The sequence below is a fragment of the Gracilinanus agilis genome, chromosome 2 (assembly GCF_016433145.1).
Source record: "Gracilinanus agilis isolate LMUSP501 chromosome 2, AgileGrace, whole genome shotgun sequence".
Classification (NCBI taxonomy): domain Eukaryota; kingdom Metazoa; phylum Chordata; class Mammalia; order Didelphimorphia; family Didelphidae; genus Gracilinanus; species Gracilinanus agilis.
The window spans coordinates 364,394,892-364,419,536 of record NC_058131.1 but is presented as its reverse complement, the minus strand read 5'-3'; the positions used below and the strand labels follow the sequence as shown (position 1 = coordinate 364,419,536).

Sequence of the window (24,645 nt, the reverse complement as noted above, 5' to 3'; positions counted from 1 at the left end):
TGGAGGGGGGAGGGGAGGAAAAGAGACAGGGAGGGAGAAGTGGAAGGAGGGAGTGAGAAAAGTAGGAGATGGAAGGAGGTGGGGAGGAAAGGGAATTTCCATTCTTCCAAAGATATTAGGTTAGTGCATACTACAGGAGGGGTCCCATCAGCAGCCACTGTGGTACCCAAGGAGTTAAGAAAGGAGCTGCAGTACCTAGGCAGAGCTGTTTGCAAAAAGCAGGAGTCAGAAGGAGCCAAGCCACCTTAGTTCCAAGACTTTCTCCTGCTCTGCAGGAAAAAAAGGAAAAAAAAAGAAATTAAAAATGGGATTGATCCAAGGATGAGATTTGTCAGGTTAGAAACACTGGAAGAACTGGGTTGCTAAAAAGGTCAGAAATGATTATAGAGAATGGGGATGGGGGCAAGGAGGGGAGGCATCTGAACTAGAAAAGTAAGAAAATCAGGTAGAATCAGATTCCTGTCCTCCAGCCAGCCTTTCCTGGAAACTTTTGTTTTCTCCTCAGGGGATATAATGAGGGGAGCAACCCTGCATTCTTGTCCAGATATTTGATTTTCATATAGATAGATAAAACAGGGCTGGCCGGGCTCCCTGTCACCCAGTGCTTACACCCATTCCAAGGGCCCTGACTCTCCAGGCCCCCTTACCTCAGGGTCAGGACAGGTGTTCCATAGCCTATCACACTTGCAGCTCTATTATTGAATGTGCCCTCTGGAGAGAGACTTCAAAAGAGCTGTAATTTCATTGTCCACTGAGTATTCGCCCCCACAGGTCAAAGCCCCTATTCACCTTGGTGGATGGTCTTGTTTAGTGTGTGGCTAGACTGGAAAAATTCCTTGCCTAGTGACCCATCTGCCCCTAGATAGGTCAGTCTTGGACAACAAACTCCTCCCTGACACTCTTCCAGCTCCACAGCACCTGCCACCACTTGTGTTCTGCTGGCACAGCTTGGAGAACCCAGAATCCCTGCCACACAGCAACAAGACCATCACCCCACAGAAAGTGTCAGTGGTAGGTAACAGGACTTGATTACTTTGGAAATGTAAAGCAAGAAAGAAAATCGGTCCATCAGCAAATGGGTTTTGTGGTCAATTGTGTCTGGTTCTTCCTAACCCCATTTGGGATTTTCTTGATAAAGATACTTGGAGCAATTTGCCATTTCCTTTTCCAGCTCATTTTACAGATGTGGAAACTGAAGTTAAAAAATCTGGCCTCATTTGCCTAGCCCTTGCCCTTTTGTCTTAGAGTTGTTACTAAAACAGAAAATAAGGTCTTAAAGTAAAAAAGAAACTGAGGCAAACAGGGTTAAGTAACTTGCCTAGGGTCACATAGCTAAGAAAGTATCTGAGGGTGAATTTGAACTCAAAAAGATGGATGAGTCTTCCTGATTCTAGATCTAGCACTCTATCCACTGTACCACCTAGCTGCCCCAGCAAATGCATTTCATACCAACTAAGTGCCGCACTTAATGGTTGGCTATGATAATATCCAGTAATAGTCCATAAACATTTACTAAGCACCTACTATGTGCTAGACAAAGAACTACATGTTAGGGATATAAAGAAAAAAAAATTCCCCGTTCTCAAATTGCTCACAATCTAATGTAAACAACGGTCTACAAACAAGCCATACACAGGATAAATTTGAAATAATCCATAGGTGGTTTATTAATAATTGACATGTCCCTCCCAATAACCCTGTGAGGTAAATAATATAAGCAATATTTTTTTACCTTTTTACAGATGAGGCACCTGAAGCTTAGAGAGATCAAGAGATTTGTCCATGGTCACCCAGCTAATAAGTGTCTGAGACAGGATAGGAACCCAGATCTTCTCAGCTTCAAATTTAGTATAACATTGACTATGTACCACATGTCAAGTACATAGGGAATGTAGAAATATGGTAACGACGTAAGGAAAGTGTTTTTCTTTCACTGTAGGAAGGAGTAAGAAAAGAATCTAAGCCGAGGGGAAAGAAAAGGAATTTTATTCTGATCTGGCACTGTGTTCAAATTCCAGCTCTACTATTGACTGCTCATGTAACGTTAGTTAAGTCCTTTAGCATCTGTAAGCCTCAGTCTCTCATCTGTCAAATGAAAACTGGATAACCTTGAAAATCTATTCTAGCTTGAAATCTATGTTTTCATGATTCATCTTCAGTGAGGGAGAAGGCTAAATTCTCTTTAAATATGTTGGGTTGAGATTCTTTCATGAGATGCATCATTGATTGATTGCATGGTGGGGAAGCCTACCAAACTAGGGGTCAGTAGAGACCAGGGTTTGAATCCTGACTGACATTTACTAGTTTTGACCTCACTAAACCTCAGTTTCTTCATCTATAACATTCATACGAAGTAAAGCCATGGAAAGTGCTTTGCAAATCTTGAAGAACTATAGAAATATCACCTAGCATTGTTCCATCTCATTTACCTTGTCCTGTCCCTAGACAAGGTATTTTGCCTCCATTTTCTTTGCTAATAAGACAGGACTAAATAGATTTGCCTTGAAGACTTTGTATAGAGTGTCCCAGATCTAGGAAATGTAACAATTATGGCCCCTTCCTCCAGCCTTCAGTTATTAGTTCTGGTGGTTTTGTGCTCTTTTAACCAAATTTTTCCCTGAAAGGTTCTAGATCATCTGAAAAGAAAGAGGTAACAATATATGAACAATGATATTAATGATAATAATTCAGTTCAGTTGTTTTTCAGTGGTTTCAGATTCTTCATAACCCCATTTGGAGTCTTCTTGGCAAAGATACTGGAGTGGTTTGCCATCTCCTTCTCCTGCTCATTTGACAGATGAGGAAACTGTGAGAGGCAGAAGGTTAGGGGTAGTAGAGCCATAGGTTGTGTGATCATTACCCAGAATCGCAAAACTATTACAAGTCTGAGGCCAGATTTCCTGAAACCAAGAAGACCTGACTCCAAGCCCACTGGTCTATGCACTGCATCATCTAGCTAGCTCCCTCTTGTAAAAAAAGGTGGCATTGGCCTAATGGGAACATGTTGTGCTTCTGGAGATGCCAAGAGCGTCACAGGCCAAATACCTGCCCCAAGATTGATTTATGAGATTCCTAAAGTGGTCAGGTGAGCCTCTTCCATCCTGTATGGGTATACTGCTTATCACCAGATGCCTCCTTCCTTTGGAATCTGCAGCTTCTGTTACTCTGGTTACTACGAAATCTTTGGGGTAGTTAGTTATATGTCTCAGGGCTGTCCTGTCTCTCCCAGTGCATGGACTTTCATCTTCTTTGATAAAAAAAATCAAATACTCAAACAAATCTACCTTTGGAATCTTAGGCAAGGGCATCTGACAAAAAGAATGTCCTAGACTCCTTTAAAAGAATGGTAGATAATGATTTATTCAAGCTGCCTCTGATGCTTTTTTGCCATCATTTCTTTCTGCGTTGAAATTTGGTTGTCATTGGAAGCACATCGTAGCTTTTCAGGCACCAGACATATTCTGCCTAAGAGAAAATAGAGAAAAGCTACTTGGTGATATCAAATGGAGTCCTCTATTACCTGTGTCCATCAAGGGATGGGGAGGTGGGAATGAAGCCTTTTTGGCCCCTTCACTCTCACTCTGAATAATCTGTCTCTTCCCAGTTTCACAGATCTAGAGTTGGGAGGGACAATCACTTTTATTAGAGGAAACTGGAGCCCATGAAATTTCAGTGACTTGTCCAAGGTTTTATTGTCCAGTTATTTCAGTAGAGTCTGACTTTTTGTGAGTTTTCTTGGCAAAGATAATGGAGTGACTTATCATTTCTTTCTCAAGTTCATTTTATAAATGAAGAAACTGAGGCAAACAGAGGTTAAATGACTTGCCCAGAGTCACACAGCTAGTAAATATTTGAACTCAGGTCTTCCTAACTGGATCCAGTCCTGGCACCCTATCTACTGCAGCCACCTACCTGCCTTCTGGCACCTTAATAGGTGATTCATAAATGCTTGTTGAATGAATCTAAAGACTCTTCTTAGTCTATCTAGGCTGATTAAAAAAAAAGTTGATTAAGCACCTTTGAAGCATTGTGGTAGGCTGTGGTTCTCATTCTTTTTCTTACTTATGATACCATACAGAGAACCACACGTGTGGTCATGAGTCTGAATCTCACTTGTGTTGGGGGAGACTTGGCTGGACATATGATTGCAATTGGACATTTTACATATGCAGTTCCCAGGACACTTAGCTAAAATGCTCCTGCAGGGACACATCCGTTTGACCTGGTAGACATTCAAGAGACTAAAAGCTAAGATAAAACATGACTCCTGCCCTGGTAGACCTGGTGTAGAAGAAGATAGGACCAACACTGCTAGAATTCCCTGCTTCACATCAGAGAATTAGAAGCTGTGTGAGAACTGAGGAGGAAGTCATTACTTCCTGACCAAGGAAGGCTTCCTAGAGGAGGGAGCTTTGAAGTTAGACCTTAAAGGATGGGTAAGATTTGAACAGCAAAAAGAAAAGGATGTCATTTCAGGCATGGGAATGAGAGTGAACAAGGCAAAGAGCCCTGAGACCACAAGCTGTGTTTTGGCCAAAGAACTGTCTACTCTGGCTGGGGGATAATGGAGCAGATGAGATACATTTGGAAAGGATGATGGCACCAGGGTGTGGAGGACCTTGAAAGGCAGGCTGAGGAGCCTACTTGACGGATAAATCAGGGAGCTATAGTATGCAACATGGTACAGTAGAAAGGTTGCTGCCTGTCAAGGCTTGGGTGTCAAATCTTGCCTCTGTGAGAACTTGGGCAAGTTATCTTCCCTCTCTCATCTCAGTTCCCTTATCTATAAAATGGGGATAATCCTACTTAACCTACATGTCTTCATCTGTAAAATGGGGATAACTCTACTTGACCTAAATTCCTTCCTCTGTCAAATGGGGATAACTCTACTTGACCTAAATTTCCTCGTCTGTAAAATGAAGGCACTAAATTAGATGGCCTCTGCGATCCTTTCTAAAGCTAGATCTGTGATCTTATAATCTAGGACCAAATCTTTTGAATAAGGAAGATGATTCTGGCAGTAACACAAAGGGTGGGACGACCAAAGGATACTGGCCAGGCAGAGCCTCACCCTACCCAGTCACTGAACAGTTCTTATTTCCTTCCCTGGCTCTCCATTAGCCTACAGGACACTGGGCAAAAGTTATTTGGCATCAACAGACCTTGGCTCCTAGATACTCTATTCTTCTCTCAAGCTGTTCTAAAGCATTTCCTTGCTCTCCGGAGCTTTCTGGACTCCACCTGGGATGTTTGGAGTTTGGTTGTACTCAGTTAGGGTCGGCATCTTTAATGCTGGGTTGAAACTAGCTCTTTAAGCCCAAGTTTCATTGCCTTGATTGTTTGTCTCGATGGACTTTGTTACTTTTTCCAGTCTTTATAATTTTTCTCAAAATGGTTAGAATGAAAGTTCCCCAAGGGTAGGAATCGCCTTGCTTGATTGTGTTTGCATCCTGAACCCTTAGCACAATGCTGAGCAAATTACACACACTTAATAAATGCATTTTCTTTCCATTCATTCACTCCTGAAGGGATATAGTTTCAATCTGTTGATCATTCCTCCCTGTTAGGCTAAAAAGTAACCTCTAGAAGAGGTAGTAGAGATTGAAAAAATGGAAATAATTTAGTATACCTTTGCCCAGGAGGGTGGGAAAAGGTAGAAATGGAGAAGGAATAAAAAAAACCATTTGTTGCAACTTTAAATTCATAGAGTGTCTCTTCTTCCCTCTGCTTCAGAGTGTCCTCTTCTTTCAAGGTAGAGATCAAGGGTAACCTTCTCCATGAAGCCTTACCAGATCCTCTCAACTACTAATATCTTCGCTCTTAAAGGACCTACTTTTATTTGCATTTATTTTGTTATTTATGTCACTTTTATCATTTTGTTACATAAGTAACTTTTATCATTTCTATCAGAATATAGATTGTTTCATTCTTTGTATTTGTGTATCCACTGTCCAGACCAGTGGAAACATAAGATAAGGAATAAAGACTGGGCTTGTCATTTTACAGGGAAAAAAAAATTCATGGAGTTTCTTCTTGTAATTTGATCACAGATAGCATGTTTGCCGAGACCATGGCCTCCTCTCGTCTCAGTAACACGAGGTTCAGCACATGCATCCCACAAAGTAACCACGACTCGGCCAACTTCAACAACAACGAACTGGAGAACAACCAGGTAGTAGCCAAAATCAGCAACTTAAACCTGAGCCGGGTCCCAGGAGCATCCACGGACAACCACGTTATCCCCTGCTGTCCCAACAGGCGTTCTCGGGGTCACGGGGTACCAGCCTTTTTAGATACAGACCTCCACTTCCACCCGACCCGGGGGCCCGACGTCACCTTCTCTCAGGACCGGATGGCAGCCTGCACCAACTGGCAAGAAAGCAATAGGACTTTGGTGTTTTCGGACCGGCCTTTACATATCGGAGAGAACCTCTTTGTTGAGGTTGGACACCTGGGGCTGCCCTATTACGGGGCCCTCTCCTTCGGCATCACTTCCTGTGACCCAGGGACACTAAGGACCAATGAGCTCCCCGCGGATCCTGACTCACTGTTGGACCGCAAGGAGTATTGGGTGATCTACCGCGCGTTCCCCGTCTTCAGCAGTGGGGATGTCCTTAACTTCATAGTATTGCCAAATGGGGAAGTGCATCATGGTGTGAATGGCAACAACCGAGGAATGCTGATGTATGTGGATACCTCACAGTCTCTTTGGGTGTTTTTTACAATTCACGGAGTAATCAATCAGCTCAAGATTTTGGGTAAGTCCATTTTATAGAAGGCATGTAGAACACTGCCAGATTTCTCACATTTCATGATGCTAATTTCCTTCATTTGATTGCTGTTATATTCTGATATTTTGTCTACCTGTTGACTGAGGACATTCTACGTGCCAAGGAGATGCAGTTCAATAAATATGTATCACATGCTTACTGTTTGCAAAGTTTTATGTTAGGACCAGGGGAATACAAAGAAGAATAAGAGCAATTAGGGGGTACAGTGGATAGAGCCCTGAGCCTGGGGTCAAGAAGATCTGAGTTCAAATCTTTTTTTTTTTACCAATTACCTATAATAACAAATTTCCACATAAGTTTTCCAAAGATATATGATCCAAACTGTCTCCCTCCTTCCTTCCCTCCCCACTCCTGGAGCTGGCAAGCAACTCAATCTGTGTTATGCATGTATTATCATATAAAATATATTTTCATGTTGTTCATTTTTATAAGTGAATAATCATATAAAACCAAACCCCCAAAACAGAAACCCAAATAAACAGGTGAAAAATTATATGCTTTCATCTGCGTTCTGTGAGTTCTAATCTTATTAGCTGTGTGACCTGTTTGCCTCAGTTTTCTCAAGTGTAATATAGAGATAATAACAATACCATCCTCCTAGGGCTGATGAGATCAAATGAGATAATAGTATTTACAAATTACTTAGACAGTACTTGGCACATAATAGGCACTATATAAGTCAAATTTTATAATACATATTTTATTTAAATTTGCAAATTTAAATAAATATAAATTTATATAACTAGTTTTGTTATTATGAGGGAAGCTAGGCAGTATGGTGGATAGAATGCTTGGCCTAGAATCGGGAAAACTCCTCTTCCTGAGTTCAAATCTCACCTCAGACACTTACTAGCTATGTGACCCTGAACAAGTCACTTAACTCTGTTGACCTCAGTTTCCTCATCGGGAAAAATTGCTGGAGGAGGAAATGGCAAATCACTCCAGTATCTTTGCCAAGAAAATCCCAAATGGGGTCACAAAGACATGATTAAAACAACTGAACAGTCACAAAATTATCAAAAGACATGGTCTCTAATCTAAAGGGGCCAACAGCCCAATAAAGAAAAAAAGAAATGAGACCCGTGTGTATGTAGATAAATTTAACATGAAACACTTATCTGAATTCTGATGAAATGTGATTTATTGGTATGACAATATTGAATTTGCACACTTACTATATGATAATATATATCCTCAAGTTTTCTAGTACAACCCCCTCATTTTATAGTTGAAGAAACTGAGGCAAATAGAAGTTAAGTGAAAACCTGTAGGCTCCAATATTAATTCCTCTGTTTGGCATTTTAAAAGCCCTCCTCATGTAGCTATGGTCTCTGTGGCCAGATTGGCCTTTCTTGCTCTTCCTCCCAGAAGACATCCTCCATCTTTTTTCTCCATGCCTTACAGTGGCTCTCCTCCAAGCCTAGCATGCCCTTCCTCTCCATCTCTGCCTCTTAGCATCTCTAGCTTTCTTCAAGGTCTAGCTCACATGCCATCTCATCCATGAGACCTTTCTTGATATCCCCAACTGCCAGTACCTCCCTGCCCCAAATCATTTCACATCTATTTCTTATGGGCTTATAAAGGGACCTGTTGTTCCTCTTCACTAGATTATAATCTCAAGAGCATGGACTATTTAACTTTTATTTGTGTGCTCCCTTAACCTGGCACCATACGTGGAAGATAGTAGAGGCTTAATAAATGCTTGGTTTGAAGCTTTTGTTAAACCTTTACCTTTGTCTTAATATCAGTCCTAAGACAGAAGAGTGTCAAGGGCTAAGCAGTTGGGGTTAAGTGACTTGTTCAGGATCACCCAGCTAGGAAGTGTCTGAAGTCAGTTTCAAATCCAGGTCCTTCTGACTCCAGACTTGGCACTCATCTACTGTGCAACCTCGCTGCCCCTATTCTTGTTGATTGATTAATTGACCACATAGGTGACCAAGTCTTGTATTTGCTCACAACCTCCTTAGAAAACTGTGACCAGGACAGTAAGGGAATTGGAGACTAAGCCCTGGGAGGATGTTTTGAAGGAGCTAAGGAGAGAAGTCTAGACTTTCTCAGGGCAGGGAAACTATCATGTAAAAGAGGGATTAGATTTGTTTGGCTTGGCTTGGGAGAGAGGAACGAGGAGCAGTGAGCAGAATGTGCAAGGAAGTAGATTTAGGCTCAGTGCAAGGGCAAACTTCTTATCAATTATAGCTAACAGGCTAGGACTGCCTTGGGAGAGAGAGGTCAGCCTCCACCATTTTCAGGCGAGATAGGTGGAGGACTGTTGTCAGGAATATCATAGAATCAAATCTGGTCTCAGACACTTCCTAGCTATGTGACCTGAGCAAGTCACTTAAACCCTATTACTTAGCCCTTACTGCTCTTCTGCCTTAGAGATGGAAGGTAAGGGTTTAAAAAAAAAAAGGAATATCATAGAAGAGAGTCTTGTTTGAGAAGGTCTGAAGTGGATGTCCACTAGACTCCCTTTAGACTGTGATTCAAGTCCATGACCTGGACCTCTTACTAGTCTGGACTATAACTGGGCTGTGTCCTAAACCTATTATGTCATTTCTTAGAGCCTCCTAAAGGGACATAATGTGGCAATTATTGAGGGTAAGACCTTAATATCTAGTTTATTTGGGGGGGCAGCTGGGTAGCTCAGTGGATTGAGACCCAGACCTAGAGACAGGAGGTTCTAGGTTCAAATCTGGCCTCAAACACTTCCTAGCTGTGTGACCCTGGACAAGTCACTTGACCCCCATTGCCTAGCCCTTACCACTCTTCTGCCTTGGAACCAATACACAGTATTGATTCCAAGACAGAAGGTAAGGGTTTAAAAAAAAATCTAGTTTATTTTATTTCTAATGTTTTATGGTAAGTATTTAAATGCACGTTGATCAACTTATCAATACTGATTCTCTCTATATTAGTCATTTCTGGGGAAAAGACAAGAAGAAAAAAAGAAATTCTACCCTCCTTGCTCCTGATTGAACCCTGCCTTGAGGAAAAGAAAAAAAAAAAAGAAAAAGAAAATTGAGCAAAAACATCATATAGAGCGACCCCATCTGGCCATATGTGTGACATTCTGACTAAGACATCCCCTTCTCTCCATACTAGGGAACAGATCCTTATTTGTTCTCTGGATCCAATTGGTTTTTCAGTTGCTTCATTTTCATTGTTGAAAGTCAAAGTATATTTGGATTCTCCTCATTTTACCCTGTCTCTGTTCATACATTCTTATTGTATTTCTCTGAATTCTTCATTGTTATAATTTCTTACTGTCTAGTAACATTCTATAATACTCCTATAGCATGGTTTGTTCGACCTTTCCCCAATCGAATAGGTACCCCTTCAGGCCTCCAGGTGACATGGTGGCTAGAGCTCTGGACCAAGAATCAGAAAGACCTGTGGTCAAATCTGGCCTCAGACACTGACTAGCTGTATGACCCTGGACAAATCACTTATCTGCTCTCTACCTCAATTTCTCATCTACAAAATGGTACTAGTAAGAGCAACTTCCTGCCTGGGTTGTTGTAAGATTCAAAAGAGAAAATCTTTATAAAGTGCTTTGCAAACTTTAAAGTACTACATAAATACTAGCTATTAACCATTATTATTTTGATTTTTTTTTGCTAGTACCAAGAGTGTTGCTATGAACATTTTGTTCTGTATTGGACTTTTATTTCTGTTTTTTGCTTCTTAGAGGTTTATATTCTTTGTCTCTAACCCAGGGCTTCTTAACCTTTACTTTGTGTCATGGACCCCTCTGTTGATTTATGTATCAATATATCTGGTAAAATATCCAGTAAAGCCCATGGGCCCCTTATCAGAACAATGCATAAAATAAAATACATCGGATTAAATAAGAAGTTAAATACACACATACATATATTCTATCTTAGAATCAGCATTGTGTATTGGTTCTGGTAAGGGCTGGGCAGTGGAGATTAAGCAGCTTGCCCAGGGTCACATAGCTAGAAGGTATCTGAGGCCAGATTTGAACAAAGGACCTTCCATCTCTAGGTCTGTTTCTCACCACTGAACTACCTATCTGCCCCCTAAAAGATAATTCTATTTAAAAGTTTTTAAAATAATTTTTAAAAAACAAGTTTATTAACCTCAGGTTAAGAACCCTTGATTTCATACCTATTCAATCCACCTTTGTGGAATGGACCCATAGGACAACTAGCTCTCTAAGAGCCGGTAAACCAATACTCACTGATTAATTTAAAGTCTTCCCTCCCCCTATTTCCCCCCACCATCCCAGCCTCTGCTCATCCACCTGCTGATCAGAAAACTGAATGCTGAGACAGCAGCAGCTGCTGGGGCTGCCCCAGCTTCCCCTGCACCTGGCAGATGGTGAGAGGGGAGCTGCCTTTCCTGCTTGGAATTGTTGAGTAAGACAAGGTTCTTCATTCATCAGTTCTTCTCTTCCTTGCCACCCCCAGCACCTGAACCAGAATGGGAGAAAAATGGCTCATATGAAAGAGCTGACAATGCAAGGAGAAATCGAGGAATGTAGACTTTAGAGTTGGAAGGAGCCTTAGCCACCATTTCGTCCAAGGGTTCTTTCTATGGAGGCAGGGCAGTTCATGGGTAGGTTTCAGTTAATTTAGATGGGGAAAATATATCTTTATTTCCACTAACCTTTGGTTTCCTTTGTAATCCTCTGCATTTTATTGTTTGTTTGTCTCAGTCATATCTGACTCTTCATGACTCCATTTGGGATTTTCTTGGCAAAGATACTGGAGTGGTTTGCCATTTCCTTCTCCAGCTCTTTTACATGATAATAAAACTGAGACAAACAGGGTTGTGACTTGCCCAGGGTCACACAGCTATCTGAACTCAGATTTCCTGACTCCAGGACCTCATTCTTTAAGCACGGGTTATATGAAAAGTCTTCTACAAGGCACCTGGAAGAGATACAAAGAGGAATATGATAAGACCCTCTCCTTGAAGAGCTTAGAATCTAGCAGAAGAGATGACATGGACACAAATATATATAATGAATAAAATTGAATTGTAAAGTACTGGAAATGGAGTCAGGAAGACCTGAGTTCCAATGGTGTCATACATGAGCTATCTGACCACAGGCAAGTTCATTTAACCTGTTTCCATCACTTACCTCATTGTTTAAAAAAAAAATTGAGAATACTACCTACCTGACCAGTTTGATATAAGGATTGAACAAAATCATATGAGTAAAGTATTTTGCAAACTTTACATGTTGCTATTGCCCAGGATGTGCTGGTAAATGTTTAACAACATGACTCTCCAAAAAAGGGAGATACACTTTTCAGTTTAATCTGCACTCTCAAGATCTTCTCCTTCACTTCCTTATGTCTTTAGACAATCAACCAAACAATAAATCTAGTTCTGATTTGTAGCATTTGCTGATTCCTAAAGTATATGTGCTCACACCAAAAATATAGCGATTGGCTCTTGTAGCTATTTAAACTGACTCCAGCACCCTGTTAATATTATTTATTGCTTTAAAAGAATTTCAAAAGTCTTAGGAAGCAAACTCATTGCATCGAAAGAGACTTATTTGACAGGAGACACTTGGATTTAAGGAAGTTGCATGGCGCCATAGAATCTCCTCAGTGACGATGATGCGGGCAAAGGAATATTTTGATCCTTGGGGGAGAATTCTGACTGTAGCTGATGGACTTTTTCCCCTTTGGTTTTATAGGCACCTTGCAGTCTAGCCCAGTGACTGCTTCTCCCTCAGGATCCCCCAGTGGCTCACAGTACGACAGTGACTCAGACATGGCCTTCAGTGTGAACAGGTCCTCTTCAGCTTCCGAGTCCTCACTAGGTAAGGAGCCCCTCGAATTCAGAATGGCTCAAAGGGCATGGTCCAAGGCTGCCGCCTCAGAAGTTCACCTTCCCATTAGAGCTAAAGCTATATTTTCTGAAATGTAGACCAAGGACAGTTTGGTGTAGCCTTTATGATCTCATTTCTTCTCTTGCTTGCTCCTTCCATGTCTTTTTCACCTCAGCTGCCCTCCCAAGTGTAGTGATGCCAGACCAGGTATCCTGGGTAGATAAGAGGAAAAAAATCTAAAAAAAATAGGGGTAGCTAGATAGCACAATGGACAGAGCCCCAAGCCTGGAGTCAGGAAGATCTGGTCTCAGATACTTCCTAGCTATGTGTCCCTGGGCAAGTCATTTAAACCCTATTGCCTAGCCTTGCCACTCTTCTGCCTTGGAACTTATGTACAATGTCAATTTTAATACAGAAGGAAAGGGGTTTTTTTAATTAAAAATAAATGCTTGTTTATTGACCTAAAGGGTAATAATAATACAGTTTTAGGTTGAAGGTTGTTTGAGAAGATACTATAGAGATGCGTGTGAATTCTATGCCAGTTATGAAGAAACTGCATACCTGTGGTCTTCCTATTTCCTAGTTGAAGTTCAATCTTGAGAAAAATTCTAATAGAGAGTGGATTAAATTTGAATGGTTCATAAACCCTTCCAAGTATCCATCTAAAAATGAATGTAGGGTATTGTTGTGAGTTCATTTTCCCAAGAATGCACCAGTGCTATTGGGAAACCTGTTCAACAAGACCTGAGCAGAGAGGAATATGAATGCATAGTCATGCTCCCAGGTGTTTTTCTCTCAAACTACAGGTACAGAACAAGCTGTTTGGGGAGAAAAAAATGAGTGGGATATGAGAACTGAATAGAAGGGAACAGCACTGGATAGAGAAGACACAATGAGCAAGGGAAGAAGATTAGAAAAGGGAGAGAATGTGAAAGGAATAATCCAAGTTCAAGAATCTATTAATGTGGTGCAGCTAGGTCAATTGAAAGCCATAAAGATGGGAGGTTGTGAGTTCAAATCTTATCTCAGACACTTCCTAGCTGTGTGACCCTGGACAAGTCATTTAACCCCCATTGTCTAGCCCTTACTACTTTTCTGCCTTGGAACCAATACAAAGTATTGACTCTAAAACAGAAAGTAAGGGTTTAAAAAAAAGAAAAGAAAGAATCTATTAATGTCAGCCTAGGCAAAGGAGATCCTGTCATCTGGTTCTGTTTGACATTTTTTTGACAAATTTTGATAAGGCATAGTTATCACACACACACACACACACACACACACACACACACACACACACACACACTCATACTTATCCAATTTGCAGGTGACACAAAAACTGTGAGTGTTTAATAACTTGGGAGACAAACTCAAGACCCATATCAAATCTATGTGGGCTAACAGAAGGAGCCAAGTCCTAAAATGTTACATAATAGGGAAAAATGTAAAGACCCACACATAGGTTCAAAAAATCAACTGCACAAATAAAAGAAAGTGGCATGCCTAGACTGAAGCTGATAGGAAAAGAGACAAAGGAAGCACAAGTTTAATAGAAATATGCATTTATGGTATGGCCACCAAAAAAACTAATGTAGTCTTCACCTGAATTAATAGAAGTATAGTGTCCAAAATGAGAGAGGTGACAGACAATCCACTATACTCTGTCCTGATCAGTACTGAACCTCAGAGTGGGAACGAGCCTCAGAAGTCAACGAGTCTAGCCTATTCTTGAACAAGAGTACTCTCCACAGAAAACTGCTTTCAAATTACTTTCCTTCTGTAATCCCAAATCCTTGTTTTTCTTTTCCCTCCTTCTATTTTCTTGCCTGGGAACTAGGAATTGAAGGGGAAGGAGGTGAACATAGAGACCAAAGCTCTCATTGTTCTTTAGATGACTTGAAACAACCTGGATGCTTCCTGTTATGAAAATGCTTTGGGGTTTTTTGGTCTCTGATTCTCTGTCTTCCAAAAGAAAACCTTTTGGTGGGGAGGCAAGGGATGGGAAATGATGCCCATCTTTAGGAATTAGAAGAAATATTAAGTGGAAGGATTAGACTTGTTCTGATTGGCCCTGGATTGCAGGACTAAAACCACCAGGTTGATGTGACAGAGAGGCAGATTTCAAATATAAGAAAAAAAACTTCTTACCCATTACATTTATCCCAAAGTGGAAAGAGCAACCCATAAAGATAATAAGACCTATTGTCAGCAGAGCCCTTCAAGGAGATGTGAAGTGCATGAATTATCCAAATGATGTAACAGAGAGAATTTCTGCTCAAATCCAATTGGAACAGAAATCTCTTCCAACTTAAATTTATATGATTCTATGGAATTATTAGTCTCTGCCTTTGGCAAACTAGATAATTTATGTTTAGTGTTTTGCAAACCTTAAAGCACTACATGAATGCTATATATTATTATTGTTATTATCTGACCTCTAGACCCACTTAAAATATAGTCAACAAAATATAGTCTCAGCAATGCAATAATCTGGGACAGTCCTGAAAGACTTGTGATGGGGAATGATAACCACCTCCAGAGAAAGAACTGTTGGAGTCATCTTTCACCTCAGTGTGTTTATAGTTTTATTTCAGTGTTTTGGTTTTGTATGAGTTTGCTCTTACAACAATGACCAATATGGGAGTGTGTTTTGCATAATAATAAAAATAAAATTTAAAAATAGAATTAAATATAGTCAACTTTTAGTGAAGTTGGCATTTTCCTCCATGCATGTTCTTAGATGATCACTTTCTCCAGCCCACACTAGGCAAAATTGAGCTTTCTACTGCCTTCAGCCTCTACCTGGATCCCTGCATTGTTGTGGGGATCATAGTAGAGAGTTCTATCAAAAGGTGATCCACGGGAGAAGCAAATGGTAAATTGCTCCAGTATCTTTGCCAAGAAAACCCCATGGAGAGTATTAAAATGATAAGTTAGTGGAGGCTAGAAGGATCTGGTATGTTATGGTCCTTGAGGTCATAAAGCAACATGACTGAACAACCACCACAACTGCCCTCCTTCTGGAATCCCTAATCCTTGGGGGTTTTCCTTCTATTTTCTTGTTGAGGACCTAGGAATTGCAGGGAAAGGAATAGGGGAGGTAAATGTAGAGATGTGGTGGTTAACATTTCTCCAAATTCCTCAGTATTCTTTAGATGATTTGAAACAATCCAGTCCCTTCCTCTTATGAAAACACTTTGGGGTCATCATTCTGATTCTCTGTCTTCCAAGCAATATCAGGGATGCCCAGTGGGACAAGCTGAAGGACTAAAATGAGACATTCGGGTTATCAGATATCAAAAACCCCATTGAAAAAATATTGCCATTCACTAGCTCCATCTGTTCTCACTTCCCTAACCCCCTACCATGCCCCTCACCCCACCCCTACATATGAGGACTCATATCCCCTTTTGGCCCTCCTGTCCTTCTCTCTATACCTATTGTATTCTTTTCTCCCAGATTCATAACTTCTATGAAAGCCACTTGGGGATGATTAACCATTTTGAATGATCTCTGCCACTGCGGGAGACTTCTTTTCACAGATAATTGGAGATTTTATTCCACCTCCAACTTTTCCCTGTGAGGCCATCTTTAATGACCCTTATAACAGGTGCTATCAGAGAGACTATTTCCTTTTAACTTTGTGTATAACTTGTTTCTGCCTAGAGGACGTTTAGCTAATGTGGTGGTATAAGGGCAAATTTCCTTAGAAATTTTCCTTTTTCTTTTCCTTAGATTCAATTTACTTCAACATATATTTAGTGATTACTATGTACAAGACCACTATACTAGGTACTAGAAATATAACAATATAATAAATATATTACATATCATATCATGATATGATATATAATATATAGTTATATTTTATATCATGTATTATAAATTATAAATTATATATAATGAAAATAAAACTGTCTCCCTTTTTAACATTAAATTTATTATTTTTTTACTTTAACATTCATGTAAAAATGTTTTTCAGTTCCAAATTTCTCCTTCCCACCTCTTCCCCACCCATTGAGAAGTCAAGAAATCTGATAATAATTATACATGTGAAATCAAGCAAAACATATTCCACATTAACTATGCTCCAAAAATAAGCAAGAAAAAATTAAAACTGAAGGAATTATGCTTCACTCTCCACTCAGACTTCATAAGTTCTTTCTCTGGAAGTAGATAGCATTTTTCATCATAAGATCTTTAGCATTGTCTTGGATCACTGTATTGATCAGAATAGCTACATCATTCACAATTAGTCATTTTATAATATTGCTGTTACTATGTACAGTGTTTTCTTGGTTCTGCTCACTACACTTTGCATCAGTTCATATAAGTCTTCCCAGGTTTTCTGAAATCATCCTACTCATCATTTCTTATAGTGCAATAGTATTTCATCACAATCATATACACAATTTGCTTAACCATTCCCCAATTGATGGACATCCTCTCAATTTCCAATTCTTTGTAACTACAAATTTGTTATATTTTTGTACATACAGATTTCTTTTCCCTTTTTCTTTGATCTCTTTAGGATACAAACCTAATAGTAGTTTGCTGGGTCAAAGGGTATGTACAGTTTTATAACCTTTTGAATATATTTCCCAATTGTTCTCCCAAGCGTTTGGACCTTTTCACAACCCCACCAAAAGTGGGACGTTAAGTGTTCCAATTTTTCTACATCCCCTCCAACATTTATCATTCTCTTTTTCTGTCATGCTAGCTAATCTGATAGGTGTGAAGTAGAACCTCATAGTTGTAATTTGCATTTCTCTAATCAATAGTGATTTAGAGGGGCAACTAGGTGATTTGATAGCTACAGCACCCAGCCTGGAGACCAGAAGTCCTGGGCTCAAATCTAGCCTCAGACACTTCCAAGCTATTGTATGACCTCGGGGAAATCACTTAAACCCAATTGCCTAGCCCATACTGTTCATCTGCCTTGGAACTGATACTTAGTATTGAATCTAAGACGGAAAGTAAGAGTTTTTTAAAAAGCAGTGATTTAGAGTATTTTTTCACAGGACCAGATAGCTTTGGTTTCTTCTGAAAACTACCTATTCATAGCCTTTGGCCATTTATCAATTGGGAAATGACTTATATATTTGTAAATTTGACTCAGTTCCCTATATATATTTGCAAAATGAGCCCCTTATCAGAGAAACTTGCTGTAAAAAATTTTCCCAGTTTTCTCATTTCCTTATAATCTTAGCTACATTAGTTTTATTTGTATAAAAATATTTAATTTAATAAAATAAAAATTATTCATTTTAATTCCCTTGATTCTCTCCATCTTTTGTTTGGTCATAAATCCTTCCCTTATCCAGAGATCTAATAAGTAAATTTTCCATGCTTTCCTAATTTGCTTATCATATCATCCTTTATGTTTAAATCCTATACTCATTTTGACCATATCTTGGTATTTGATTTTTGATATGTGACGTGACCTTTCCCACAAAGAGCTTACATTCTATTGATGGAGGGAGGAGTTACAACATGTCCACAAATAAGTAAATATTAAAAAATCCAAATTAAATTCAAGAAAAAGAGAGCACAAAGTGTAGGGGGTAGAAGTGGAAGTGGGGAGGGAAGTCATGTCTTTGAGATCAGAAAAGGTCTCAAATGGAAAATGGTCCCTATGTAGTTCTTTGAAGGATTATAAGAGACAAAGGTGAGAAGAAGATTCTTTTCATTCATAGTAAACCTCCTATGCAAACACAGAGTAGGGACATAGACATTTCTCTTACTGACGTAGAATCCCTTTGCTTGAAGAGTGATGGGTCAGCTAGGCGGTTTAGTGGATTGAGAGCCAGGCCTGGAGATGGGAGGTCCTGGATTCAAATGTGGCCTCAAGACACTTAGGCAAATCATTTAACTCTCATTGCCTAGCCCTTACTGCTCTTCTGCCTTGGAGGTAGAATCTAATTAATAAAATACTTAGTATTAATTCTAAGATGGAGGTATGGTTTTTAAAAAAAAAGGAGTGATTACCACATTCATTTCTAATTTTTATTAAATTTTTAAATTTTATTTTTATTCTTTTTAATTAAAATTTTATTTTTATTTTATGTTAAAGGTTATTTTTTTAGTTTATACCTAGAGTTATTATACTTATTATTATTTTAATACATATTTATNTCCTCAGTATTCTTTAGATGATTTGAAACAATCCAGTCCCTTCCTCTTATGAAAACACTTTGGGGTCATCATTCTGATTCTCTGTCTTCCAAGCAATATCAGGGATGCCCAGTGGGACAAGCTGAAGGACTAAAATGAGACATTCGGGTTATCAGATATCAAAAACCCCATTGAAAAATATTGCCATTCACTAGCTCCATCTGTTCTCACTTCCCTAACCCCCTACCATGCCCCTCACCCCACCCCTACATATGAGGACTCATATCCCCTTTTGGCCCTCCTGTCCTTCTCTCTATACCTATTGTATTCTTTTCTCCCAGATTCATAACTTCTATGAAAGCCACTTGGGGATGATTAACCATTTTGAATGATCTCTGCCACTGCGGGAGACTTCTTTTCACAGATAATTGGAGATTTTATTCCACCTCCAACTTTTCCCTGTGAGGCCATCTTTAATGACCCTTATAACAGGTGCTATCAGAGAGACTATTTCCTTTTAACTTTGTGTATAACTTGTTTCTGCCTAGAGGACGTTTAGCTAATGTGGTGGTATAAGGGCAAATTTCCTTAGAAATTTTCCTTTTTCTTTTCCTTAGATTCAATTTACTTCAACATATATTTAGTGATTACTATGTACAAGACCACTATACTAGGTACTAGAAATATAACAATATAATAAATATATTACATATCATATCATGATATGATATATAATATATAGTTATATTTTATATCATGTATTATAAATTATAAATTATATATAATGAAAATAAAACTGTCTCCCTTTTTAACATTAAATTTATTATTTTTTTACTTTAACATTCATGTAAAAATGTTTTTCAGTTCCAAATTTCTCCTTCCCACCTCTTCCCCACCCATTGAGAAGTCAAGAAATCTGATAATAATTATACATGTGAAATCAAGCAAAACATATTCCACATTAACTATGCTCCAAAAATAAGCAAGAAAAAATTAAAACTGAAGGAATTATGCTTCACTCTCCACTCAGACTTCATAAGTTCTTTCTCTGAAGTAGATAGCATTTTTCATCATAAGATCTTTAGCATTGTCTTGGATCACTGTATTGATCAGAATAGCTACATCATTCACAATTAGTCATTTTATAATATTGCTGTTACTATGTACAGTGTTTTCTTGGTTCTGCTCACTACACTTTGCATCAGTTCATATAAGTCTTCCCAGGTTTTCTGAAATCATCCTACTCATCATTTCTTATAGTGCAATAGTATTTCATCACAATCATATACACAATTTGCTTAACCATTCCCCAATTGATGGACATCCTCTCAATTTCCAATTCTTTGTAACTACAAATTTGTTATATTTTTGTACATACAGATTTCTTTTCCCTTTTTCTTTGATCTCTTTAGGATACAAACCTAATAGTAGTTTGCTGGGTCAAAGGGTATGTACAGTTTTATAACCCTTTGAATATATTTCCCAATTGTTCTCCCAAGCGTTTGGACCTTTTCACAACCCCACCAAAAGTGGGACGTTAAGTGTTCCAATTTTTCTACATCCCCTCCAACATTTATCATTCTCTTTTTCTGTCATGCTAGCTAATCTGATAGGTGTGAAGTAGAACCTCATAGTTGTAATTTGCATTTCTCTAATCAATAGTGATTTAGAGGGGCAACTAGGTGATTTGATAGCTACAGCACCCAGCCTGGAGACCAGAAGTCCTGGGCTCAAATCTAGCCTCAGACACTTCCAAGCTATTGTATGACCTCGGGGAAATCACTTAAACCCAATTGCCTAGCCCATACTGTTCATCTGCCTTGGAACTGATACTTAGTATTGAATCTAAGACGGAAAGTAAGAGTTTTTTTAAAAAGCAGTGATTTAGAGTATTTTTTCACAGGACCAGATAGCTTTGGTTTCTTCTGAAAACTACCTATTCATAGCCTTTGGCCATTTATCAATTGGGAAATGACTTATATATTTGTAAATTTGACTCAGTTCCCTATATATATTTGCAAAATGAGCCCCTTATCAGAGAAACTTGCTGTAAAAAATTTTCCCAGTTTTCTCATTTCCTTATAATCTTAGCTACATTAGTTTTATTTGTATAAAAATATTTAATTTAATAAAATAAAAATTATTCATTTTAATTCCCTTGATTCTCTCCATCTTTTGTTTGGTCATAAATCCTTCCCTTATCCAGAGATCTAATAAGTAAATTTTCCATGCTTTCCTAATTTGCTTATCATATCATCCTTTATGTTTAAATCCTATACTCATTTTGACCATATCTTGGTATTTGATTTTTGATATGTGACGTGACCTTTCCCACAAAGAGCTTACATTCTATTGATGGAGGGAGGAGTTACAACATGTCCACAAATAAGTAAATATTAAAAAATCCAAATTAAATTCAAGAAAAAGAGAGCACAAAGTGTAGGGGGTAGAAGTGGAAGTGGGGAGGGAAGTCATGTCTTTGAGATCAGAAAAGGTCTCAAATGGAAAATGGTCCCTACGTAGTTCTTTGAAGGATTATAAGAGACAAAGGTGAGAAGAAGATTCTTTTCATTCATAGTAAACCTCCTATGCAAACACAGAGTAGGGACATAGACATTTCTCTTACTGACGTAGAATCCCTTTGCTTGAAGAGTGATGGGTCAGCTAGGTGGTTTAGTGGATTGAGAAACAGGCCTGGAGATGGGAGGTCCTGGATTCAAATGTGGCCTCAAGACACTTAGGCAAATCATTTAACTCTCATTGCCTAGCCCTTACTGCTCTTCTGCCTTGGAGGTAGAATCTAATTAATAAAATACTTAGTATTAATTCTAAGATGGAGGTATGGTTTTTAAAAAAAAAGGAGTGATTACCACATTCATTTCTAATTTTTATTAAATTTTTAAATTTTATTTTTATTCTTTTTAATTAAAATTTTATTTTTATTTTATGTTAAAGGTTATTTTTTTAGTTTATACCTAGAGTTATTATACTTATTATTATTTTAATACATATTTATATATTCATATACATATCATAATATTATACATATTATACCTATATGTTATTTTGGTGTATTTTACATAATCTGAAGCTAAGAATCATTGCTTTTGGTGGAGAGGGAGTTAAGAGTAGTGCAGATTGTGAATTTCAGGGTTAAGGAATTTTGGGGGAAAGTATACATTTGTGTTTTTCTCTTTTTTCTCTTGAATAGTGACTGCTCCAAGCTCTCCTTTGAGCCCCCCCACATCGCCTGCATTCTCTCCTCCGGAGCCTCCGAGCAACAAGAATGGCGAGTGCACCATCTGCTTTGACAGTGAAGTTGACATGGTCATCTACACCTGTGGCCACATGTGCCTCTGCCACACCTGCGGTCTTAAACTGAGGAAGCAGCCCAATGCCTGCTGCCCAATCTGTCGACGCACCATCAAGGATGTCATTAAGATCTACCGGCCTTAGCCCCTCGGTCACACCCTGAGTCCACCATCACGTGAGAGTGGGCAAAGGGGCTTTGCTAAGCAACCCCAGAACCATGCCTTGCCACCCACTGCCAGTGGCTGGTCCCTGGTTACACCAAGAGGTTTCCCCACCTCTTCTCGTGTGTTTTTAATGGTAGGAAAATCAGGGATCTGGCCTAGCTGAGGAACTCAACAAAGGGTCTGCGGGAGGAGGGGGGTAGCTGCTTCTGGTAAGATAATACTTTTCCTAAAGATGTTGTTACCGTCCTATAGATGATCACAGGCATTGTCACAGGTAATCACTGTAGCATACATCGTTGCCCTCTCTAAGACCAGCTAGGCAAGTGGCAACCTCTGTGCAATGATTTTGGGGGATGGCTCCATTGAGTGTGTGTTCGTACAGAGGCAGAGAGTAGGGAGAGTGAAGCAAAAAGGGAGAAGAGCTAGGAGACAGTGAAGGGGGGGGGGGGAAGCAAGAGAGAGTGAAAGAGAGAGGCTGTGAGAGATTGTGAGAATGAGAGAGTGAAAAAAAGAGACAGTGAGAGAGAATGAGAGAATGAATGTTTAGGAGTTCCCTGACACCATCCGAGCTCTCTCCAGAGGCGCAGAGTCTCAAAGAACACCGAAGGACTTGAGGACCAGCTACAAGCAAGTGCTTATGTCCCTTTCCACGTTCTTTCACTTTTCAGAGGCTGTTGTATGACTGTTGTATGAATGACTAGTGGACATTTTCAGTTTTTGCCCAACAAGAAATATTTGGGGGGTAATAATATTTGAAAAGGAAACTCAGATCATCAGTGCACTGTTTGCAACTGGAGATGTGAACAGCTGTATCTGGGTGCCTAGTTTGTGTTTTTTTCATTAGCAACTTGTTGTTGGGTTTGGGGTTTTGGTTTGGTTGGGTTTTTTTAAACTCCATGTTTTGAGAGTGATTTCACCAGTCCCAGTGTGCAGCCGAGCTAGAACTCTGGCTTCTCCCAGAAGATGTATTACCCTCACACCTGCTCTACAGAGTGGAATTTTATGCACCAAGCACCTTCTCTCCTCCCCCAAGTCCCCAAATGCTTTTAAAAAATATTATCTTCTTAATCTTTATAATTAGGAGGCCCACACATCATAGTCCCTCTTCCATAAAGAAGAAACTGAAAAATAGAGACTAGGGCCACTTCTGAAGTCATTGGCTAACTAAGCTAGAACCCCTAAAGTTCTTCAATTGCTTGCCCAGGGGTTGGCAATCTGGAGCATGCAAGGTGATGTTCATTAGGATCAAGGTCTGTCCTCCAACCAAGGATAAATTTATTAATTTTTTTAAACCCTTATCTTCCATCTTGGAGTCAATACTGTGTATTGGCTCCAAGGCAGAAGAGCGGTAAGGGCTAGGCAATGAGGGTTAAGTGACTTGCCCAGGGTCACACAGCTGGGAAGTGCCTGAGACCAGATTTGAACCTAGGACCTCCTGTCTCTAGGCCTGGTTCTCAATCCACTGAGCTACCCAGCTTTCCCCTCCCCCCCTCCCCACCCGGATAAATTTAGAAGCAGGAAGAGCTTATTTTTATTGGCTTCCCATTAACTTCCCTCCTGAGCCTCCATGCTACCTAGTTCCTATATCCTGGTCATGCTCTCAGTTAACTGTCAACTAATCTCTAGTGGATTGTCAGTTCATAAGGTGTTAACTGATAATTATGGCATCAGCTGACAATCTTGAAGTGGGACCCTCTTCAGTGCATTTTTTAAGGAGGATTGTTTAAGATTGGCTGCCTTCCTTGAGAAACAGAGCCTAATTTCACCTATTTTCTTTTCCTGACCATCCTCTTACTGCTACCAGAGCCTGTGATGTCCCTGGTGGCATCTCCTCCTAGTGCAGCTGCAGCCATCTGTGGTATATTATAGGTTGCTGTTGCCATCTGCCCGTATTCAAGAAGAGCCATCCACATCCCCACCCAAGGGAACAAATCGATAAAATATGTACCTGTGGGAGAGATGGCTGGCCTCTGCAGTAGTCCGTACTGCTTTTTCTTTTAAAAACAGTAATTCCCCAAGAGTTCTAGGAGTTAGAGAATTGAGAACCATTGCATAAGAGCCACCAAAGGCTGGCTGGGATCTGTTTGTTAGAGAAACAGCAGAGTATGGCAGCAAGAGTGGTAGCCTAGGATTCAGTAGATATGCTCTCCCTGCCCCAAAATTCTAGGCTCATTTCTGCTTCTAACTCATTCTAGAGGCTTTAAGTGAGTCCTATCTTTGTGCCTGTTATCTGTCAAATAGGAATAATAAAGCCTTCCCTACCCACTTTGCAGCAGCTGTCATGATGATCAACTTAGATAGTAGATGAGAGAATATATTACAAAGGTTAAAGATATCAGACATATGTAAGGGATGTTTATTTTAGACCAAATCTAGTCAACTCACCCTTTCCAAAGAGAAGATAGGTAAAGGTAGAAGAAGTTAGAACCAATTAGTTTTGGTTCTTAGGTCATTG

General features: G+C 39.5%; 1 protein-coding gene across 1 annotated transcript in view; it reads left to right on the top strand.

Moving 5' to 3' along the window:
• Nucleotides 1-22,904, top strand: part of NEURL1B (neuralized E3 ubiquitin protein ligase 1B) — a 36,105-nt gene extending 13,201 nt beyond the window's left edge. The window contains exons 2-4 of the mRNA XM_044659835.1: nt 6,051-6,758; nt 12,469-12,594; nt 21,926-22,904. Of these exons, the coding sequence (XP_044515770.1) occupies nt 6,051-6,758; nt 12,469-12,594; nt 21,926-22,170 (1,079 nt within the window). The 3' untranslated portion in view covers nt 22,171-22,904. The remainder of the gene's footprint in view (nt 1-6,050; nt 6,759-12,468; nt 12,595-21,925) is intronic.
• Nucleotides 22,905-24,645: the final 1,741 nt, after the last annotated feature.